The sequence below is a fragment of the Phacochoerus africanus genome, chromosome X (assembly GCF_016906955.1).
Source record: "Phacochoerus africanus isolate WHEZ1 chromosome X, ROS_Pafr_v1, whole genome shotgun sequence".
NCBI classification, from domain to species: domain Eukaryota; kingdom Metazoa; phylum Chordata; class Mammalia; order Artiodactyla; family Suidae; genus Phacochoerus; species Phacochoerus africanus.
In genome coordinates this window covers 126680460-126699576 of record NC_062560.1, presented here as the reverse complement: position 1 = coordinate 126699576, position 19117 = coordinate 126680460, and the positions used below count along the sequence as shown (strand labels likewise).

At 52.3% G+C, this 19117-nt stretch overlaps 1 protein-coding gene across 2 annotated transcripts; it reads right to left on the bottom strand.

Annotated features, from left to right (window-relative positions):
• Positions 1-13874: 13874 nt before the first annotated feature.
• On the bottom strand, positions 13875-17647 carry HMGB3 (high mobility group box 3). 2 transcript variants are annotated; one of them, XM_047765492.1, is made up of 5 exons: positions 17570-17647; positions 15209-15363; positions 14797-14936; positions 14361-14535; positions 13875-14036 (listed from the first exon to the last, which is right to left on the bottom strand). In XM_047765492.1, the coding sequence occupies exons 2-5, from the start codon at positions 15356-15358 to the stop codon at positions 13893-13895; spliced, it is 609 nt and encodes a 202-aa protein (XP_047621448.1). In that variant the 5' UTR covers positions 15359-15363; positions 17570-17647; the 3' UTR covers positions 13875-13892. The 2 variants fall into 2 exon arrangements, with proteins under 2 accessions (XP_047621448.1, XP_047621449.1); XM_047765493.1 differs by lacking the exon at positions 17570-17647 and adding an exon at positions 17358-17441.
• Positions 17648-19117: the final 1470 nt, after the last annotated feature.

Here is a 19117-nt window from a genome sequence, read left to right as displayed (position 1 = left end):
CGATTATCATCCTAGTCCAGAAATAGCAAATTGGAAGTATCCAGAAGTCCTCCCCGGTGCCCCCTGGATCAGCCTGCTCAGGCTGCCATAAGCAAGTACTATAGACGGAGGCAGCTTAAGCAACATCCATTGAGTTCCTCCCGGTTCTGGAGGCCAGAAGTCAGATCAGGGTGTCAGCAGGGTCGATTTCTTCTGAGAACTCTCTCCTTGGCTTCTCCGTGTTGTCACATGGTCCCCCTCTGCGTGTGTCCCTTCTTCTCCTGAGGACACCAGTCATGCTGGGTTGGGCCCCATCCTGAAGACTCTAGCTCCAAATAGGGTCGCATGCTTGTTCTGAGGCGCTGGGGCCTAAAGACTTCAACCTGTGAGCTTCCAGGACGCAGCTCAGCCCATAAAACCCCTCACAGGATCCATCTTCTTAATCTGCCGCTAAGGGGAAACAGCATGACCGCCTTTAGGTTATCCACTGCCTGCTTTTCCTTATAACCGAGCCATCTCTGTCTCCGTCTCTAAACAGCGGGATGTGGCTTTGCCTGTTACGAATTTTGGATAAATGGAAACACCCGGCTTCTTCCCCTCAGCACCCTGGCTGTGTCGCTAAGGGTATCTGCAGTTCCTTCCTTTCCGCTTCGTGCCCGTTACAGACAGGGCCACTGTGAATCCTTCTGCAGCGCGCACACTGAATTTGCTCAATGAAGCCAAGCCAAACATCCCCCCCCCCCGCCCCGCTGCCGCCCCCCGCCCCGCAGCGCGGGGGCTCCACTTGCTCCACATCTTTCTCAGTGTTTAGGATGGTCAGACTTGTTCATTTCAGCCCATCTGATGAGTAGCTGATGGTCTCTCATTGTGATTTAAACATTTCATTTTTCGGGGAGTTCCCACTGTGGCACAGTGGGTTAAGAACCTGACTACAGTGGCTCCAGTCACTGCAGAGGGGCACGTTCCATCCCCAGCCTGGCACAGTGGGTTAAAGGATCTCATGTTGCCTCGTAGTTCACAGCCATGGCTCAGCTTCAGTCCCTGGCCTGGGAACTTCCATATGCCATGGGTGTGGCCATAAAAGATAATAATAATAAAATAAACATTTTGTTTTCATTATTACTAACAAGACTGAGCACCTTTTTATATGCTATTGGTCATAACTGTTCAAGTCTCTTGCCCTTTTTCCTACACCGTTGTCTGACTCATTAATGTGCAAGTGTTCTTTATATATTCTGGATGCAAGCCCTTTGCAGTTAGATACAATGCAAATATCTTTTCCCCTTCTGCGGCCTGCTTTTTTTTTTTTTGTCTTTTTAGGGCCAAACCCAGGGCATATGGAAGTTCCCAGGTTAGGGGTCCAATCAGAGCTGTAAGCTGATGGCCTATGCCACAACAATGCCGGATCCTTAACCCACTGAGTAAGGCCAGGGATGGAACCCACATCCTCATGGATATTAGTTGGGTTCATTTCTGCTGAGCCACAACAGGAACTCCTGTGGCTGGCCTTTTAATGCTAATGTCTTTTTTTTTTTTGTCTTTTTTGTCCTTTTTAGGGCTGCCCTCGCAGCATATGGAGGTTCCCAGGCTAGGCATCTAATCCGAGCTGTTGCTGCCAGCCTACACCACAGCCACAGCAACGCCAGATCCGAGCCTCGTCTTCAACCTACACCACAGCTCTCGGCAACGCTGGATCGTTAACCCAGTGAGCAAAGCCAGGGATCGAACCCACAACCTCATGGTTCCTAGTTGGATTCATTTCCGCTGCGCCACGATGGGAACTCCAGTGCTAACGTCTTTTGATGAACAGAAGTTCTGAATTTTACTGCAGTGCAATTCATCAGTCTCTTGTGGTAAATGTTTGTTGTGTGAGTCTTGATTACAAAGTCTTTTCCGACCCTATTTTATGAAGACATCTTCCAATATCACCTTCTCAAAGTGTTCTTGTTTTACCTTTTAGCCTTGGGTCTACAAATCCACCCAGAATTTGTTTTTGTGTATGGTGCCAGGCAGGGCTTTAATCTCATCTCACTGTCTTAGCACAGTGACACATTTGTCACAGATCAAGTGTCCATATATGCTCTTGGTGGAGTCTGGACTGTGACTCTTTGTCCTAAGCCTCCAGCTGCTGCTTCTAGGCCAGCAAACCCCACACATCCCCGGGCAAAAGCACTTTCAAGAGCCACTCTCTAGTTAGCTCACTGGTGCTCTGACAGTGATATTTTCCAAGATTTCGTCCAGTTTTTTTTTTTTTTTTTATTCATCTTTTTGTTTAGGAGGTTCCCAGGCTAGGGGTCGAATTGGAGCTGTAGCTGCCAGCCTACACCACAGCCACCGCAACACGGGATCCTTTACACACGGAGCGAGGCCAGGAGTCGAACCTGCATCCTCATGGATGCTAGTCAGATTAGTTTCCCCTGAGCCACGCCGGGAACTCTTGTCCAGTTTTTTTCAACAGGAGGGTTGCTTCAAGTTACCTAGTCTTCCATGATCAGAAATGAAAATCCAGAACACGTGCATGTTTTTTTTTCCTTTAAAAATATGTGTAGATGGGTAACTTTTCTAGCAAAGCGATAAGGAATTGTATATAATTTTGTATAAAGTCTGCTAATCATCACTGTACATCTAGATGCACTTGTATATATGTATATACCCGCATATCTAGCATTCAGATCAAAACGCAGGGTGTTTTCAGCACCCCAAAAGAGTTCCTGATGCCCCGTCTCAGGAATCTACTACTACCCATTACTTTTGCTCGTTTTGAGCGTCATATAAATGGAATCACTCAATATGTATTTTCTTCCTTCAACATTCTGTCTGCAAGAGTCACCCGTGCTGTCGAACAGACCTGTATTTCATTACCTGTCGTTATTGCCCAGGCCCCGTGTTTCCCTTCTCCTGTTGATGCGCTTTTGTGTCGTCTCTAGTTTGGGCTCCTGCAGGTAGTGCCGTAATGCACTTGGTGTACACAGCTCGAGGTGGAACTTCTGCTTTGTAGGACAGACAAATGTTTCGGGGTGGGGCTTTTTTGCAATTCATATTCTTTCCAGCTTTATTGGGACAGAATTGACACACAGCACTGTACACATTTCAGGTGTACGGCGTACTGACACGTCGTGAAACGATTGCTACAGTAAGGCTGGTTAATTTCCGTCTTCTCACACATAGATACAAAGAAGATGAAAAGTTTTTTTTCCTTGTGAGGAGAACTCTTAGACATAATCTCTTAACAACTTGCAAATATAGCAAACGTTTGGTTCTAATAAATACTACCAAGCGATTTTTCAGAATCTGTACTCTCACCAGCAGGAAGCCACTGCTCTACACGGTCTGTTGCCAGCATTTGGGGGTATCTGCCTTTTTTATGTCAGCCATTCTGGTGGCTTGCAGGGCTATCTCATTGTAGTTTTAAGGTGCATTTCCCCTCCTAGCTCATGAACATCTTTTCGTGTGATGACTGGCCCCTCTGATTTTTTAATGGTAGACCTTTCATTTCCTTTGTAATCTACGAATGATTATTTACATCCTTAAGTTTTGCTTGGGTCGATGTTGGTATTTTATATTCTGCTAGGAAACCATCAGGTTTTTTTCCTCTACACTTTCAAATTCATTGCCATAGAGTTTTTGTACCAGCTTTATTGAGATACAATGCACATGCCATTCAATTCACCCATTTAAAGTCCATGGTTTGATGGGTTTTCCTATGCAGAGTTGTGCGACCATTACTGCTAATATCTAATCGTAGAACTGTAATTACCCCTCCCCCAAAACCCATCAGCAGTAACTCCTCATTTTCCCCCTCCTCTCCCCCCCCCCCTCCCCATTTCTCAGCCCCGGGCAACTCCAATGCCCATACGATGGAATACAGTGGTCAAAATGAATGGACGAAAGCAACAAACAATATGCATGAATCCTTGTGATGTAATTTTCTGGGGAGAAAAAAAAAAAGCCTTAAAAGAATGCACATAGAGAAATTGTCTTATAGCGCAAGGAGTTGGAGATCCAGCATTGTCACTGCAGTGGCTTGGGTCGCTGCTGTGGCATGGGTTCCATCCCCGGCCCAGGAATTTCCACAGGCCCAGGGAGCGGCCAAAAAAGAAGGAAAGAAAGGGGGGGGGGGGAAATGCATATAGAATGGTACCTTTTGGTAAAGTTAAATACAACTGAAATTTTCTGACTGTTTCCTATGATCCTACCTCCTCGTAGTCGTAGTCGCACCTCTGGGTCATTTGCTCCCCGGGAGTGGGGGCTGGGCCCAGTAACTCGTTGCTAAGAAACAGAATATGGCAAAAGTGATGGGATTTCACTTCTGAGCTTAGGTTCCAAAGAAACTGTGGTTTCCGTCTTGCTCCTACACTCTCTCTGGCTCTTCGCTCTTGCATCCCCTGGATGGATCCAGCTGCCATGTTGTGAGCTGCCCTGTGGGGAGGCCCACGTGGCAAGGAACTGAGGTCAGCTCCCAAGCAACAGAGGACAAGAAACTAAACACTCCCTGGAACCATGTGAATGCGCTTAGAAGCAATCCTCCTCCAGACGAGACTTGAGATGACTCTAACCCTGGCCAAGACCTTGAACCACATGGTCTAGCTAAGTGGTCTGGATTCCTGACCCAAAGGGCTGGGAGATAATAGATGTTATATTTTAAGCCACTAGCATTTAGGGCGATTTGTTCTACAGCAATAAATAACGAAGCCACCTCTCACTACAGGAAACTGCTTGCAAATTCCCAGGACTCAGCAAGCTGCTTCTCCTCTATGCTTTTCTGTCTGCTATCCCCTCGGCTCACCCCTCTTCCCTAGCTTAACCCCTCTGCCGTGGACAGAAGCAGCCGAAGCATCTCCTCCTCCAGGAAGACTTCCGTATTTGAGCACTGTACCAATCTCTCCTCCTCCTTATTCCCAGGAACGCCCCTGCCGATGTCTATCAGCAGAGCTACTGGATTTTGCTTGCCTGTGTACTTAACTCTGCAGCCGGCTCTGAACAGCCAAGGACCAGCATCATGCTCTGGTGCCATGCTTGCCATATCCTCAGCTCTTGGTGGGCTACTTGGCCCATCACATGTGTTCCCTCTGGGCAGGGTGGGTCACAGCCCAGACTTTGGAGTCCTCGGTCATCACCTTGAGTCCTGGCTCCACCACCAACTATCTGTGTCACCTGAGTCACTTAGACTCTCTAGAACCCAGCCCTTCTCATTCCTGGAGGCGGGGGCCCCAGCAGGAAGGGACCTTCCCATTTGTACCCTTCCCCCTGTCCAGACACCGCGCTGTGTATTTGATGTTCCCTCTACAATCCCGAGCCGCCTCTTGGTTTGGGGATGATCTTCAATATCTAAATCGAGGTAGAAACTTCAGGGATGATGCTCCTCAATCAGCTGCTTTCATTTGATAAATTAAACATATGCAGAAGAGAGTTTCTCAGTAGCGAAGTTAAAAGCAGCTCCGGCACAAGAGGGTTGAAAAAAAAAAATCGCGGCTAGCCCAATATTTCTAAGTGACATATTTCAGCCTTCTGTTAATGTTTCATCACTGAAATATGAGCCCTTTTTCATGTAAATGACTGAGGTTTTGGACAGAGGACAAGGAGCATCATATGTTCTATACATCTTGCAATGGGAGCTGTCAAACATGCATCCAAAAGCCTGTTAAAACAAAAACCCACCACAGGCTCGGAACAAAAATACACAGCCCAGGAAAATGTGCAGCTCATATTTCCTATGTGGATTGAGGAAAAACCAACTGTGGCCTGCGGCTAACAGCAGGAAGGGTCTTTGAGCTTTTCCTCAAATGCTCCTAGTTTAGAACCAGATTTGAAAGTCTGAGTGTGGGAAGGGAAGCCCTCTTCTAGCGCAAAGGGATCTCGTTGCCCTCCAGGGAAATTTCCAGCTCCGACACTCTGGTGAGATCTTACCGGAGCCGACAGATCCTTACCAGGGTGTCGGAGCTGGAAATTTCCCTGGAGGGAAACTGATGGGGGAAACAGACAAACCCAAAAGAGCCTGCAAAATGCAAATTCCAGCCTGGTCCTGAGAGGGAAGGAGTGAGGCTGACAGCGTGAACGGTCTGTGATTCCAAGTCCCAGATGCTCCCTTGTGGGGAAGTGCGACCTTGGACCCGTTACCTTTTTGAAGGCTGCTAAGCCCTGAGACGATTCCCTCTCAAACCGGCTTCTCCTCAGGGACCCTGTCGTCGAAGGACTCTGCCATCCCGCCCGCACCCCAAGTGAGACAAACAGGCTCATTCTCAACACCTGCCTTTGCCTCATCACCCACACCCAGCCCCCACCAAGTGCCCCCGAGCCAAAGTATCCCTTGAATCCAACTACCCTTTTCTGCCCCCGTGACCACCACTGTGTACACACCCCAGTGCCTCTTACGCTGGCGGACTCCCACGACCACCCTGGAAAAAGCTATATGTGTTCACAGGTTCATTTTCCCCCTGGGCGCGTGGGATAACTGCATCCCCCATCTGCCCTTGCAGCTCAGTTGGGGACCATGGAATGTGAGTGAAAGTGAAGCAATGCCACTTCCGGGCCTCATTCTAAAGCCTATTCTCCAAAAAAAATTTTTTTTAATTGACTTTTTTAAAAAGGGAGTTCCCAGGTGGCACAGGGGGTTCAGGATCCGGTATAATTACTGCTGTGGTTCGGGTCGCTGCTGTGGCACAGCTTTGACCCCTCGCCTGGGAACTTCTACCTGCCTCGGATGTGGCCAAAAAAATAAAATAAAGTCTATTCTGCAGTGACACAGAGGTCGTGGATTGAAGATGGCTCAGCACCAAATGGAAGGAGCCCAGATCCCTGAGTCACAATGTGGAGTGCTGCCTGCCAGATCTGACTGGACCACAGCATCAGTGCCACGGGCCCCATCCACTGCGTCAAGTCACTAGGAATCGAGGGTTGCTTCCACTCGTGCCCCTCCCCATGTCTTCTAATCAATGCCCCTCGTAGATGCCCTCATAGTTCACCTACAAGGCATATCTGATCGTGTCACCACCCACCACACCCCAAACACCAGCAGATGAAAAGTCTTCCGAGTTCCCTGGTGGCTCAGTGGGTTAAGGATCTGCTTTGTCACTGCTGTGGCTTGGGTCACTGCCATGGCACAGGTTCGATCCCTGCCCAGGGAAACTTCCACATGCCATGGGCATGGCCAAAAAAATTTAAAAGACAAATTTTTAAAAAGTAAAGACGATAACCACAGTATAGGAGAGTCTAAGAAATAACTAGAAATCACTAGTTAAAAATAAAACCCAAAAAATCTTCAATGCTCACCCTTGACCCTAGTAAAGTTCAAAATACTTTTTAAATTTTTTATTATAGTTGATTTACATTATGTCAGTTTCTGCTTTACAGCAAAGTGACCCAGTCTCACACACACACACTCTTTTTCTCCTATTATCTTCCATCATGTTCTATTGCTTTCTTAACGCCGCACCCGCAGCATATGGAAGTTCCCAGTCTAGGGGTCCAATCAGAGCTGCAGCTGTCGGCCTACACCACAGTCACAGCAACACAGGATCCAAGCCACATGTGCAACCTACACCAGCATGAATGAGGCGAGGAGTGGATCCAAGATATTTTAGGAAATACGGCTGGCAGGATTCGGGAATGGATTGCCTGCAGAGGGGGAGGAAAGGAGCCTGGGATGGAGTTCCAGACTGCAGGCTGGGGTGAAAGACAGACTGGGGAGAAGACGAAGAGCCTAGGTTTGAACACATGGAGTTCAAGGTGCCTGTGGGTCATCCAAGTAGTTTGTCAAAGAGACAATTGGATCTACAGGTCCGGCGCTCAGGGGATCGCACCCTGTGTCTCGCCTGTATCTTAAAAATAACAGCAGCAGGAGTTCCCGTCGTGGCGCAGTGGTTAATGAATCTGACTAGGAACCATGAGGTGGCGGGTTCGGTCCCTGGCCTCGCTCCGTGGGTTAAGGATCCGGCATTGCTGTGAGCTGTGGTGTAGGTCGCAGACAAGGCTCGGATCCCAAGTTGCTGTGGCTGTGGTGTAGGCTGGCGGCTACAGCTCCGATTCGACCCCTAGCCTGGGAACCTCCATATGCCGCGGGAGCGGCCCAAAGAAATAGCAAAAAGACAAAAAGAAAAAAATAAAATAAAAAATAACAGCAGCAGCAAACGAAAACCCCACTCGGATTCTGCTCCTCATCCCACGCACCCCCCACTCTGCCCCTGCGCAGCCAGGCTTCTCCCATCAAGTACTAACCAGGCCCGACGCTGCTCGGGTTCCTAAAGGCGGCGTCCCCGTTCCAGGCTGCTCTGCCCGCATAGGAGACTCGGGCCTCCATCAGCATCGCTCCCCGAACCAGCCGTGTCCATAAGGAGAACTCGGTTCCCCAGGCTCTCAAATGCAAAACCGCCTTTCCACCACCGCAGGGCCCACTGAAATCTGACCCTCTTTACAATAGTCACAGAGTCCTACAACCATCGCTGCTGTCTAATGTTACCGCGTTTTCCTTTCTCGGAAAAGAATCCTCCTGGAGTTCCCTGGGAGCTCAGCAGGTTAAGGATCTGGTGGTGTCACTGCACAGATTTGACCCCTGGCCGGGGAACTTCAGCATGCCACGGGCACGGCCCCCAAAAATAAACCCTCCTACCTCTTAGCCCTCAATCCTCATTTGCCCCCAGAAGCCCCTAGGTCCTGACAAGCACTAATCCACTTCCTGTCTCTAGGGATTTGCCTATTCTGGGCATTTCATATAAATGGATGCATACAATTTTTTCGCGGCCTTTTGTGACCAGCTTCTTCCTTTCCCACAGTGTTTTCAAGGTCCATCCGTGTGGTACCTGTGTCAGCACTTCATTCCTTTTTATGGCTCAATAACATTGCATCGTACGGCCAGGCCACACTCTCTTCCCACGCCTTACTCGACGGCGTTTGGATTGTTCCCACTTTTTCACTATTATGAACAATGCTGCCCTAAACATCCAGAGACTAGTATTTGAACACCTGTTTTCGATTTGTTGGGTGTATAGCGAGGGATGGAGGGAATCGCCGGGCCAGAGACTGTGTCCATTTCTATGCATAACTTGGATTTTACCTTCCCACCAGCAAGGTGCCAGGGTTCCGATGTCCCCACATCCTCCCAATACTCGATATTTTTGTGTGATGATGATATGCAGGCTAGTGGGAGTTAAGTGGTGTCACATCGTGGTTCAGATTTTGCACCTCCCCGTCACTTGGCCATCTTATTTGGAGAAATGTCTATTCGGATCTCTTGCCCGCATTTTAATTTGGTTGTCCTTTGATTATTGAGTCCCAACAGTTCTTAATGTGTGTTGGCTACTCGAGTCTTATCTGAGGTATGATTTTGTAAATATTTTCTCCTGTTCTGTAGGTTCTCTTTTCGCTTCCCTGATATTGTTTGATATGGTCTTTGATCCATTTTCAATTTTCTGTATGTGGTGTGAGTTGTGCGTCAACATTTCTCTGCGTGTGAATACCTGGTTGTCCCAACACCATTTGCTTAAAATACTACTCCTCCCATCAAATCGTATCAGTACCCTTGTTGAAAGTCAGTTGGCTATAGCTATACAAGGATGCTTCTGGACTCCCACTTATAATCCATCGGTATAAACATCTGTCCTCATGCCATTTACCCTATTGTCCTGATCCCTGCAGCTCTGTAGTAAATTTTGAATTCAGGAAACCTGTCGTCCAACTTTGTTCTTTTTTAAGATTGGGTCCCTTGAATCTACAAAGCTGGGGTTCTGATAGGGATTACATTGAATCTATGCCTCCATTTCAGAAGTTTTGCCATCTGAGCAATATTGTCAGCCAAGCTATGAGCACGGCACGGCTTTTCATTTCTTGAGGTACTTAGTGGCTTTCAACGATGGTTTATAGTTCTCCACATGTACATTTAACACTTCTTTTGTTAAGTTTATTACTATTTCTTTTTTGATGCACTTATAAATGGAATTGTTAGCTTTCTTTTCACATTGCTAATACAGAGAGATGCAACAGGAGTTCCCACTGTGCCTCAGCGGGTTAAGAACCCAACTAGCGTCCACGAGGATGCGGGTTTGATCCCTGGCCTCGCTCAGTGGGTTAAGGATCTGGGGTTGCTGTGACTGTGGCATAGGCCAGCAGCTGCAGCTCTGATTGGACCCCTAGCCTGGGAACATCCATCCATGTGCTGCAGGTATGGCCCTAAAAAGAAAAAAGAAATAGAGCCGATTTTTGTATATTGATCTTGTGTCCTGTAACTCTGCTGAACTCATTTATTTGTTCTGACAGTTTTGTTTGGAAATTCCTTAGGATTTCCTACATACAAGATCATGTTACCTGCAAATAGACACAGCTTTGTTCCTTCGTTTGCAGTTCGTTTTTCTTTTTCCTGCCCAATCGCCCTGGCTAGAACTTCCAGCGCAATGATGAATAGAAGTGGCCCAAGTGGGCATGTTTGTCTTGTTCCTCTATCTGGGGGAAAGCTTTCAGTCGTCCGCTGAGTATGACCTGAGCTACGTGTTTTCCTCGTTCTCCTCCATCTGGCTGAGGAAGTTCCATTCTATGCCCACGTTTTCTGAGCGTTTTATTTTTACTGACACAAGGGTATTGGATTGTAGCAAAGCCTTTTAATGTATCTACTGAGATGTTTCCCTTATTTTGTCAATACGGTGTCTCAGCTTCGCTAAAATCTTAGAAGGATGCTCAAGATACAAAACAAGGGATGCGCGGGGGTGTCTGAAGCGGGAAGGGAAGCCTGAGACTGCAGCTGGCCCATCAACCGCACCCTCCCAAATAGGCTTGGGCTTCACATGAAGCTAAGCCAGGGGCCGGGATCAGCAAGTGGCCTCGGTGGCTCTCATCCAAAACTCCTTGTTAAGCCTGGCTCTGCCGGCCAACTGAGCCCCGGCCTTCGGCCTCGGGGAGTCCTGGTTGGCAGGGCTGGCTGATTACAAGTACCCAGGCACTTTATCAACAGCAGCTCATTAGCACCCTGCAAATTGCATATGCACCCTGGCGCAGGGCTCCAGAACCAACTGTCTAGCCCCTGGCCGAAGGGTTGGTCTAGGTAGGGGCCTCAGAGGCCTCAGCACTTGCTCTGATGGTACCTTGCCGCTAAGTGTTAGTTCGGATCGATACCGTGAAGCTTGTACTTTTCAAACCTTGACTATAATCAACCCAATACGGAGGTTCAGTACCTCGAACAGATTGCAGACAGCCCACTGATGACGTTCTGGGAAGACCGATTAAGAAACTTTATTACAGAAAATGAATGCATCCAACGTCCCCAAATACATTTGTGACAAGAGACACACAGGAGACACAGACAATAGTTGCTACATCACAGCCTTGTTCTTTTCCAAAGGATAAAAGCATCATTCAAGAACAGGGGGAGGGTCTTAGGAGACAGGTGTTTGGAGAAGGCAGGTACTATCCTCTGGATTAAAAAATAATAAACAGGTTGGCGTTGCAGGATCACACACCGTGGGCCCAGAAGTCAGGCTCAGCCGAAAGCCATCGCAGAGAAGCTACAAGGCATCACTCCGTTAAGAGGAGCAAGGGGAATGGGTGGAAAACCTCAGCGTCTCTAGCTAATGGGCCCAGTGGCGTTGAGTCTCTTTCCAACTAAATGCTTAATCCAAGATCCCTCCTAGTCTTTGACCTTCCGCACTTGGCTGGTCTAGTTACCGCCAGATGGAGGGGCACCGCGTGGAGAGAAATCGCTCCTTCCTGACCAGGAGTTGAGCTTCCCTCCTGTATGACAAGGTGGGTCGCGGCGCCCGATTCTTGGCCTGGCAAGTTCTGTGTCAGGCGGCAGAGGCTTCAGCCTACAATGCCAGCGGCTGGAGGGAAGTGACAAGGGCACAGCTGAGACGGGGAGGGGCACTCCTGGAACCAGTGCCTTTGGGCAGATCTCAGGACCAAGGGGTTTTAAATGAGTGGTCATTTTCTAGAACTAGAAGAACACATTGAGAACAAACAGTTGTGACGTGGGAAGGAATGGCTATGAATACTGATCAGAGACCCGGCCAGCGACCACGACCCTGGCAGGGTGGCGACAGTGCCCGAAGACATGCAAGCTTCTCAGTAGTGAATTTTGAGAAAACTTCTCTTTCGTGTTATTACAACACTCCTGAGTCTTCCACAGGATCAAACTTATGCAGATCAACACCAGGCAACAGTAACACCCACCGGCAACACAGTTTCCCCTAGTGGCAACAGTTCCACCGCGGGTACACAGGAGCCCTCCAAATGGTATTTCCTATCACCACCTGCCACTGCGGCCGTCACCCCGCCCCCCAACCCGGACTAAACGCTACCCCTTCTGCCAAGGGCAACGGCAACGAACCGCATAAACCAAGCTTCTTCAGTTTTAAGAGCATTTTAGCAAAAATCTTACGTTCCTCCCCGTGCATGAGGTCAAACCACTGGTGGACCCTCCGACTTTCCTTCCGACGCACGGATGCACGAGGGAGGAAAGCCGGGTGCCCCACAATGACACCTTCACAGGAACCCTGTCATCTTCGTTGCCCTGTTTGGCTTCTTGAAGAGGGAGGAAAAAAGGATACTGCTCCCCACTCCACGCAGCCGTCACGGAGGTCCCGAGACAGAGATCCTTGAGCAGAACAAATGTTGACATGTGGGGGCAGAGGGGAGGGAGCGGGGGTGAAAGGAAAAAAAAAAAAAAAAAGCCTGGAACTTTTGCTTTTAGGCAATGTATTTGGCCCTCCAGTAGGCGGGGGCGGGGGGACCCCTACACAGTAGTCAGGTTCCATTCTCAACACCCACCTTCCTGCACCTCCTAAGGCTGCTAAACCTCGCCTGGGCCCTCACTCCTCCATTCAACAGTTCAGACTTCATCTTAATGCCTCTCAGACACAAACAAAATCACACAGTAGCTTCGAGTAGCCCTCTTCCTCTCCGTCCTCACTCAGCAGGCTGGCTACAGTTAAGTCAAAGAGAAGTTAGCGGATTTGCTGGGAAGCGAGTCACCGAATCAAGGGAGCGGCTTGTCTTACTGCTCAGACTGCTGTGAGTCAGAAATTTAGACTGTTATCGTAGAGAACAATTGTAAAAATGTAATACTGTTTATTTAACTTCCAAAACATTTCAGCATTCTAAACGTACAAAAAAAAAAAAAAAAAGAAAAAAGAAACAGAACGTGGTAAATTGTGTTTCGTACAGAAGGTTCATGAACTTTCATTGATGCAGTGGCTCTTTGCTGACAATGAAGAGTTCTACAGTTTGTTTAAAAAATAAACAGTTCAAAACAACCGCACTTCAACTAAAAAAAAAAAAAAAAAATCCAAACCACTTCTCATGCCAGCTGACCCCCCCCCCCTCGTCCACAGCTAAGAATGGCAGCAGGATGCTATGTCACTATATACAAAAACAAGACAACCTGAAGCTAAATGGATGCCCACTGCAGTCCCCAGGTCCAGCCTCAGTGCACGCCCTGAGCTATGGCCCCTCAGAAAGGCACCTCCCCCACGGCCTCCGCGCCAAGCAAGGAGCATCAAGAGTGTCTCGGTTGCTTTGTTCTTTTTACAAACGATAGGTATGTACAGTTGAGAACTCGGGATTCTAGCCAATAACCATAGAGTGAACACCACCTGACAAATTAAAAGAAAAAAAAAATGCCAGAAACATCTTTAAATGCCTTGTCACACCAACAGCAAAGTGCACAGAGTGAGGAGAACACGAGAGCCTTTTCGTTTTAAAAATGTTTGGAAATATGTACAACTTTGATACAGGTTCTGGGTGCTCCAGACACCCATGGCCACTTCATGTAAACCACTGACAAGCTCTAGAGCACTCTGAGACTACGCTAGGATCATGAGCCAAGTGGGTAATTCAACCTAACGAGGGCAAGAGACACGGCTCGGCTAAGAGGTGTGCCCACCGCGGCGCTCCCTACTCTAAGGTATTCACAAGGAGACAGAGCAACAGTTTCTTTATTCATCCTCCTCCTCCTCCTCCTCCTCGTCGTCGTCGTCCTCGTCGTCGTCCTCGTCGTCCTCTTCGACCTTTTTCCGGGCGACTTTGGCAGGCCCCTTGGCGCCGTCGAACTTCCCCTTGGACTTATAGTCCGCCACATCCTGCAAGAACGGGGACACGTTCCAGGTGAGCCCAGGGGACAAGCGAAAGCCGTCCCCGCCTCAGAGCAAGAAAACAGGGCCGCGAGGTGGGGCTGCTCTCCCAAGGTGTCTGTTGCCAGATTCAAAGGGGGTTCTCGGCCATTCCAACTGCCCAGGGGATGGGCGCCTGAGGGCCCTTGAAGTCCCGTCAAGAGCGCAATCCAATCCTCTGCCCCCGGGGGGTCCCAACCACAAGGACCTGTCAGCGCGCCCGGCCAGGGCGGCTCCCGGGGACCCCGGCCCGTCGGGGGGGCGGGGGGGGGGGGCAGGCTCCTGTCCCCTCACCTTCTCGTACTTCTCCTTCAGCTTCGCCGCCTTGTTGATGTACGGCTGCTTCTCGCTGTCACTTAAGTTATTCCACATCTCCCCCAGCTTCTTGGCCACGTCTCCGATGGAGATGCCAGGGTTGGTAGACTTGATCTTGGGGCGGAATTCTGAGCAGAAGAGGAAAAACCCAGACCTTGGGGGAGAAAAATGTATGAATTAGACGAGGAAGCCCCCCACCCTCACCCCCGAGAACAGGAGCTGCAGTGGAAATCCCATGTCCCCCCGAAAACACCCAAACTCGCGCCCTGTGGCTCCAGAAATACATCGTTTCTGCGTTTTAAGGCTCAAAGCACAGGATGTTTTGCAGAGGTACCTCCACATTTGTGAGGGAAAGTGTCTTTTAAAACAGGAAGGAAAGCTCTTAACTGTTCTCCTGAATCCTAGAGTCACTTACGGTGGCCTCTTGGGGGCATTAGGGTCCTTCTTCTTCTTGCCTCCCTTAGCTGGCCCGTAATCCTTCATTTCCCGATCATAGCGCACCTTATCTGCCTTGGCCATTTCATCAAATTTAGACTTCTCCTTCCCAGACATGGTCTGCAAAGAACAGGACAGCTGCTCTAACCACTTGCAAAAGCGGGTGGAGGCCTTCTACCCTGCAGAGGCTTCAAAATAAGAGCGCGTGCACGCGCGCGCACACACACACACACACACACACAAACACACACACACACACAAATTCTAAAGAGAGGCAAGATGCATCTGAGCAAAGAGGAAGAAAACAGCCTCCTGGGGCTGCACTGAAGGTGAATCACCAGCGCCCGAGATCCAGGGAAGGGACTAGCTTGAAAGATACAAGAGAAAAATACCTTCCACCTCTCAGAGCACTTCTTGGAAAATTCGGCAAAATTGACAGGGACCTCGGGGTTTTTCTTCTTGTGTTCCTCCCTGCATGTCTGCACAAAGAAGGCATAAGCAGACATCTTGCCCTTTGGTTTCTTGGGATCACCTTTAGCCATCTTGACTGATGGGCGGAAGAAAGAGAGACAAAGAAAAACAAACGGGATGAATCCACACAAGATATACCAGAGGCTGCCAGCGAGGAAGAGCCCCCCACCCCACCCCCCACCCCACGCCTAATGCCCCTGGCAGCTGGAGGCAGAGCAGGGAGGAAATCAGTTTCCCTGTCGCTTGTCATTTAACTTTTGACCAGCATGAAGTGCGCTGGTTGGCAAGTTACTTCTCTGAGAGCGATCAAGTTCTGCGAATGGAACCGACCCAAGTGGGGTGGCTCAGAGCTACATTCGGAACGAAGACGATTTGGAAACTACAATCACAGGGTGGGAAGGGCACGGGGAGGACGCATTCGTAAGAGGTGCAGGAGCTTGGAAAACCAACAGCTTAAGGCGCACTGGTCATCTGTTTTATTCCTACGCCAGAGACAAAAATACTGTCACCACTGCCAAACACAAGATCAAAGCAGGAGAACTCTAAATAGGGGACATTTGAAATTTCACTACTGCTGATGCCTTCTAGCTTAGAAAATGGCTTTTAGGAGAAGGGTGATCTGGCAAGTGAGCAGCTCTCCCCTGTGCGATGAGTTCAAACCTGTCACTTCATCATTACCTAAAGGGGGAGGGGACACCAAAAGGGCCAGTCTTGCTCATCGGTAAAGCGGAACGCATGTCCAGCCAGGAATACTTTCTCCAAAGTTTCCAAATAAAAATGCAGCTGTGGCGTGTCATCGTCCCTGTCCCACCCCCCCTGCTTCCCGCCATCTTTTCCTTTTCCCACACCCAAGGTCACCATGCAAAACTAAAGCGCTCCCCTTCGCAGGGACCGACAGAGGGGCTGCATTAGGGCCCCGCAGCGGCTGCGCCGGTGCGGCGGGACGAGTCGCGGGGGAGCCCGAGGCTGGCGGCGGGCGGCCGGGCTCGGCCCCGTGCCGGGTCACCCGGACACACATAATTCACCTTCCATTTTGTCAAAAGCTTCCTGATGAAAGAAAGTGCCCCTGAAATCCGCCGCTGCCACCCCCGGGGGGCCAGCGGGGCCGGGGGCGGCGGCGGCAGCGGCGCGCCGGGGGCGCGGAGCCGGGCGGGCAGCGCGGCGGCGGCGACCGTGGCGCCCGCCGTGCCTCCGAGCCCCGCTCGCTAAAATGGCTGATCCGCGCGCGGCCGGCGCGGGCGGCGGCGGCGAACAAAGCGGTCCGGGCCCCGCCGCCACCGCCACCGCCGCCGCCGCCCGCTCGCCAGCCCCCACCCCGCCCCACCCCGCCCGGGGCTGCGGGGGCCGCGGGCCGGACCTCACCCCCCCCCCGCCGGCGCGGGGCGCACTCCTCGGGATAACAAAGGCGCCCGTGCGGCCATGACGCTCGGCCGCGCCGGGGCCCGCGGCGGCGCCCCCGGCCCTCCAAGCCGCCGGCCCCAGGCCGCGGGCGCCGGGGCCGAGGCCGGAGCCCGCCCAGGAGCCCTCGCCCGCCCGGCCGCCCTCCGCTCGCCGGAGCCCAGCACCGCGCCAGCCATGTTCGCGGCCGGCGGCGGCGGCGGCGGCGGCGGCGGTGCCCGGCGGGCAGGCGACGAGCGGGGGGCGGCCGGCCCGCGCCCTCCCCCCCGGGCCGCCGGGCGCTCCCGCGACGGCCATGTTAATGCAGAAGCAGCAGTGCAGCCCGCGGGTCCGCGCGGCGCCCGCCGCGCCCGGGAGCGAAGTTTGCCTGCGCCGCAGCCCCCGGCAGGCAGCGGCTGGCCGCCCCCCGCGGAGCGCGTCCCGGGCCGGGGAGCGCCGGCCCCCTTCCCAAGGCCGCCGCCCGGCGCCGGGACGCGCGCCGCCCGAGCCGCAGCCGCCCCTCGGCTCGGGCCGCCGCTGCCGCTGCCGCCGCAGCTGCCCGAACATCTGGCTTCAGGGGGCCGGGGTCCCCGGGCCGCTGCCCCGGGGGGCGTCGGCCGAGGGTGGCTCCGCCGAGGGAGCCCAGCCCCGACAGCGGGGAGCTCGGGTTGAAGCACAGAAAAGTTGAAACACCTGAATTGCTTCTGCCTTCCCGCACCTAGCGAGAGGGAAGGCGAAGGGGGCGGGAAGGGCGCGGGGAGCAGAGGCAGGGGGCGGCGGCAGCGGAGCGCGCTCGCGGCGGCGCGAGCCGGAAAGTTGTGCGGTCGCGGCGGCGGCGGCGGCGGCGGCGGCGGCGGCGGCGGCAGCGGCCGGGCGGGCGGGCAGGCGGGCGGTGCGAAACGTACCTGTATTGTTCGCTAGTCTGGGCAGCGCAGGGCACGACGCGCGGCTCAGCGCTCCACAGCCTCGCGCTAGCTGCCTTCACGAGAGCCGCCTGATTGGCCAGCGGGCTCCGCCGTTTAAAACAGCCTCCTCGCCCGGCCATTGGCTGCGGGCCTCATGAATATTAAGCAGGCGCGGGCGCCCATTGGGCGCAGCCGCTAGGATCATTCATTCAAACAAAACGACCCGCCGGTGCTGGCTTCCGAGGCCAAACCGAGGAATAATAATAATCTCGCTTTCCCACCTCCCCCCGCACCCCCTTCTTCGAACCGACCTGGGATCTCAAAGGACTTAGTAGAGCTGGCCCCGCCATTCCCAGCGGCCTCAGCCTCTGATGTTTGGAGGGCGAGGTCGAGCCCGGCTGCGCCGCCCTCTGTTCCCTCTGCGCCGCGGCCTGTGCGCCCCCACCCCCGACCCCTGGCCCCCAGGCAGCCCCCTTGCCCCGGGACGCCTCCGGGGACCAACCGCGAGGGTCGACGGTCCTCCACCTCTGCCGAGCTCTGCCGTGACTCCGCCGCAGGGGCCTGGCGGCAGTTCGCTCTTGTATGCTAGGCGGAAGGCGGCTACTAGCTCACTGAGACCTCGGGGGTTTTGGCATTCTCACCCCGCTGCCCCCGCCCCGAAAGGACCTGACTCTGCTCCCGCGGATCGTGCTCGACTAGGCCCTTTCCACTAATTGCCGGAAAGTCAATTTGTGCCGTAACTGCAGAAACAGCGAGCTAGGTGGGCTAGAGGAGGAAAAAAGAGTTTGGCAAAAGAAGAGAAATCGTGAGAAGTGGTAGTTTTACGGGCAGGGAGTCCCCTCTTCACTGCTTCACTTCAGGCCCGCGTTCCCTTTGCTCTTCGGACACACACCCTGTTGAAGAATAAAAGTTCTGGGAACGAGTGAAGGGGATTTGACTTGGCCTTGGCTTTGTCACTGGGTGGTATGGCCATGAGCAAGTCACTTTGCGGGGGGGGGGGGGGGGGGGGGCGCATTCAAGGCAACGCTTTTCAAAGTGTGGGAGGGTGGGGGCGGGAGCAGTATCACCTCTAAGGGATGTTTGAACCTCCTGGGCAAGCCTGAGCCCCAGCAGCTGGCACTGCGGGGCTCTCAATAGGGATCCGATTGTGACTAAAGGGCAAAGATACTGTTGCTTTTAACAAGAGCTACAGTATCAGGTCACTTTCCTGGGTCTCCGGCTTACAGACTCCCAGGAGTGCAGACTTGTTAAGGCTCCCCGGTCTAAACACCTGTCCTGTTAGAGCCAGCCGAGCGGCTGCCTACCTTCAGCTCCCATACACTCCACTCATCGTGAGCTTACCACCTCCCTTTTGGGCTCTCTTCTCCATCTGGGGCTATCTCTGAGCCATGGGGTCACCATCCTACACACATTTCAATCCCTCACCCTTCAGATATTTCTTTGGCATGTCAGGTCTCTTCGAAGGGCAGACAGCTCCAGCTTCTTCTCCAACCAGGTTCTCAGGGTCCAACCTGCCCAAGCCGCTCCCTCCTCTTCTGTTTCTGTCCT

Coding starts and splice junctions, on each gene's coding strand:
- HMGB3 (XM_047765492.1), bottom strand. CDS start 15,358: ATGGCTAAAGGTGATCCCAAGAAACCAAAGGGCAAGATGTCTGCTTAT. Junction 14,536..14,796: donor AATGCCCCCAAGAGGCCACC/GTAAGTGACTCT, acceptor TTCTCCCCCAAG/GTCTGGGTTTTTCCTCTTCT. Junction 14,037..14,360: donor TGAAGGAGAAGTACGAGAAG/GTGAGGGGACAG, acceptor CCGTTCTTGCAG/GATGTGGCGGACTATAAGTC.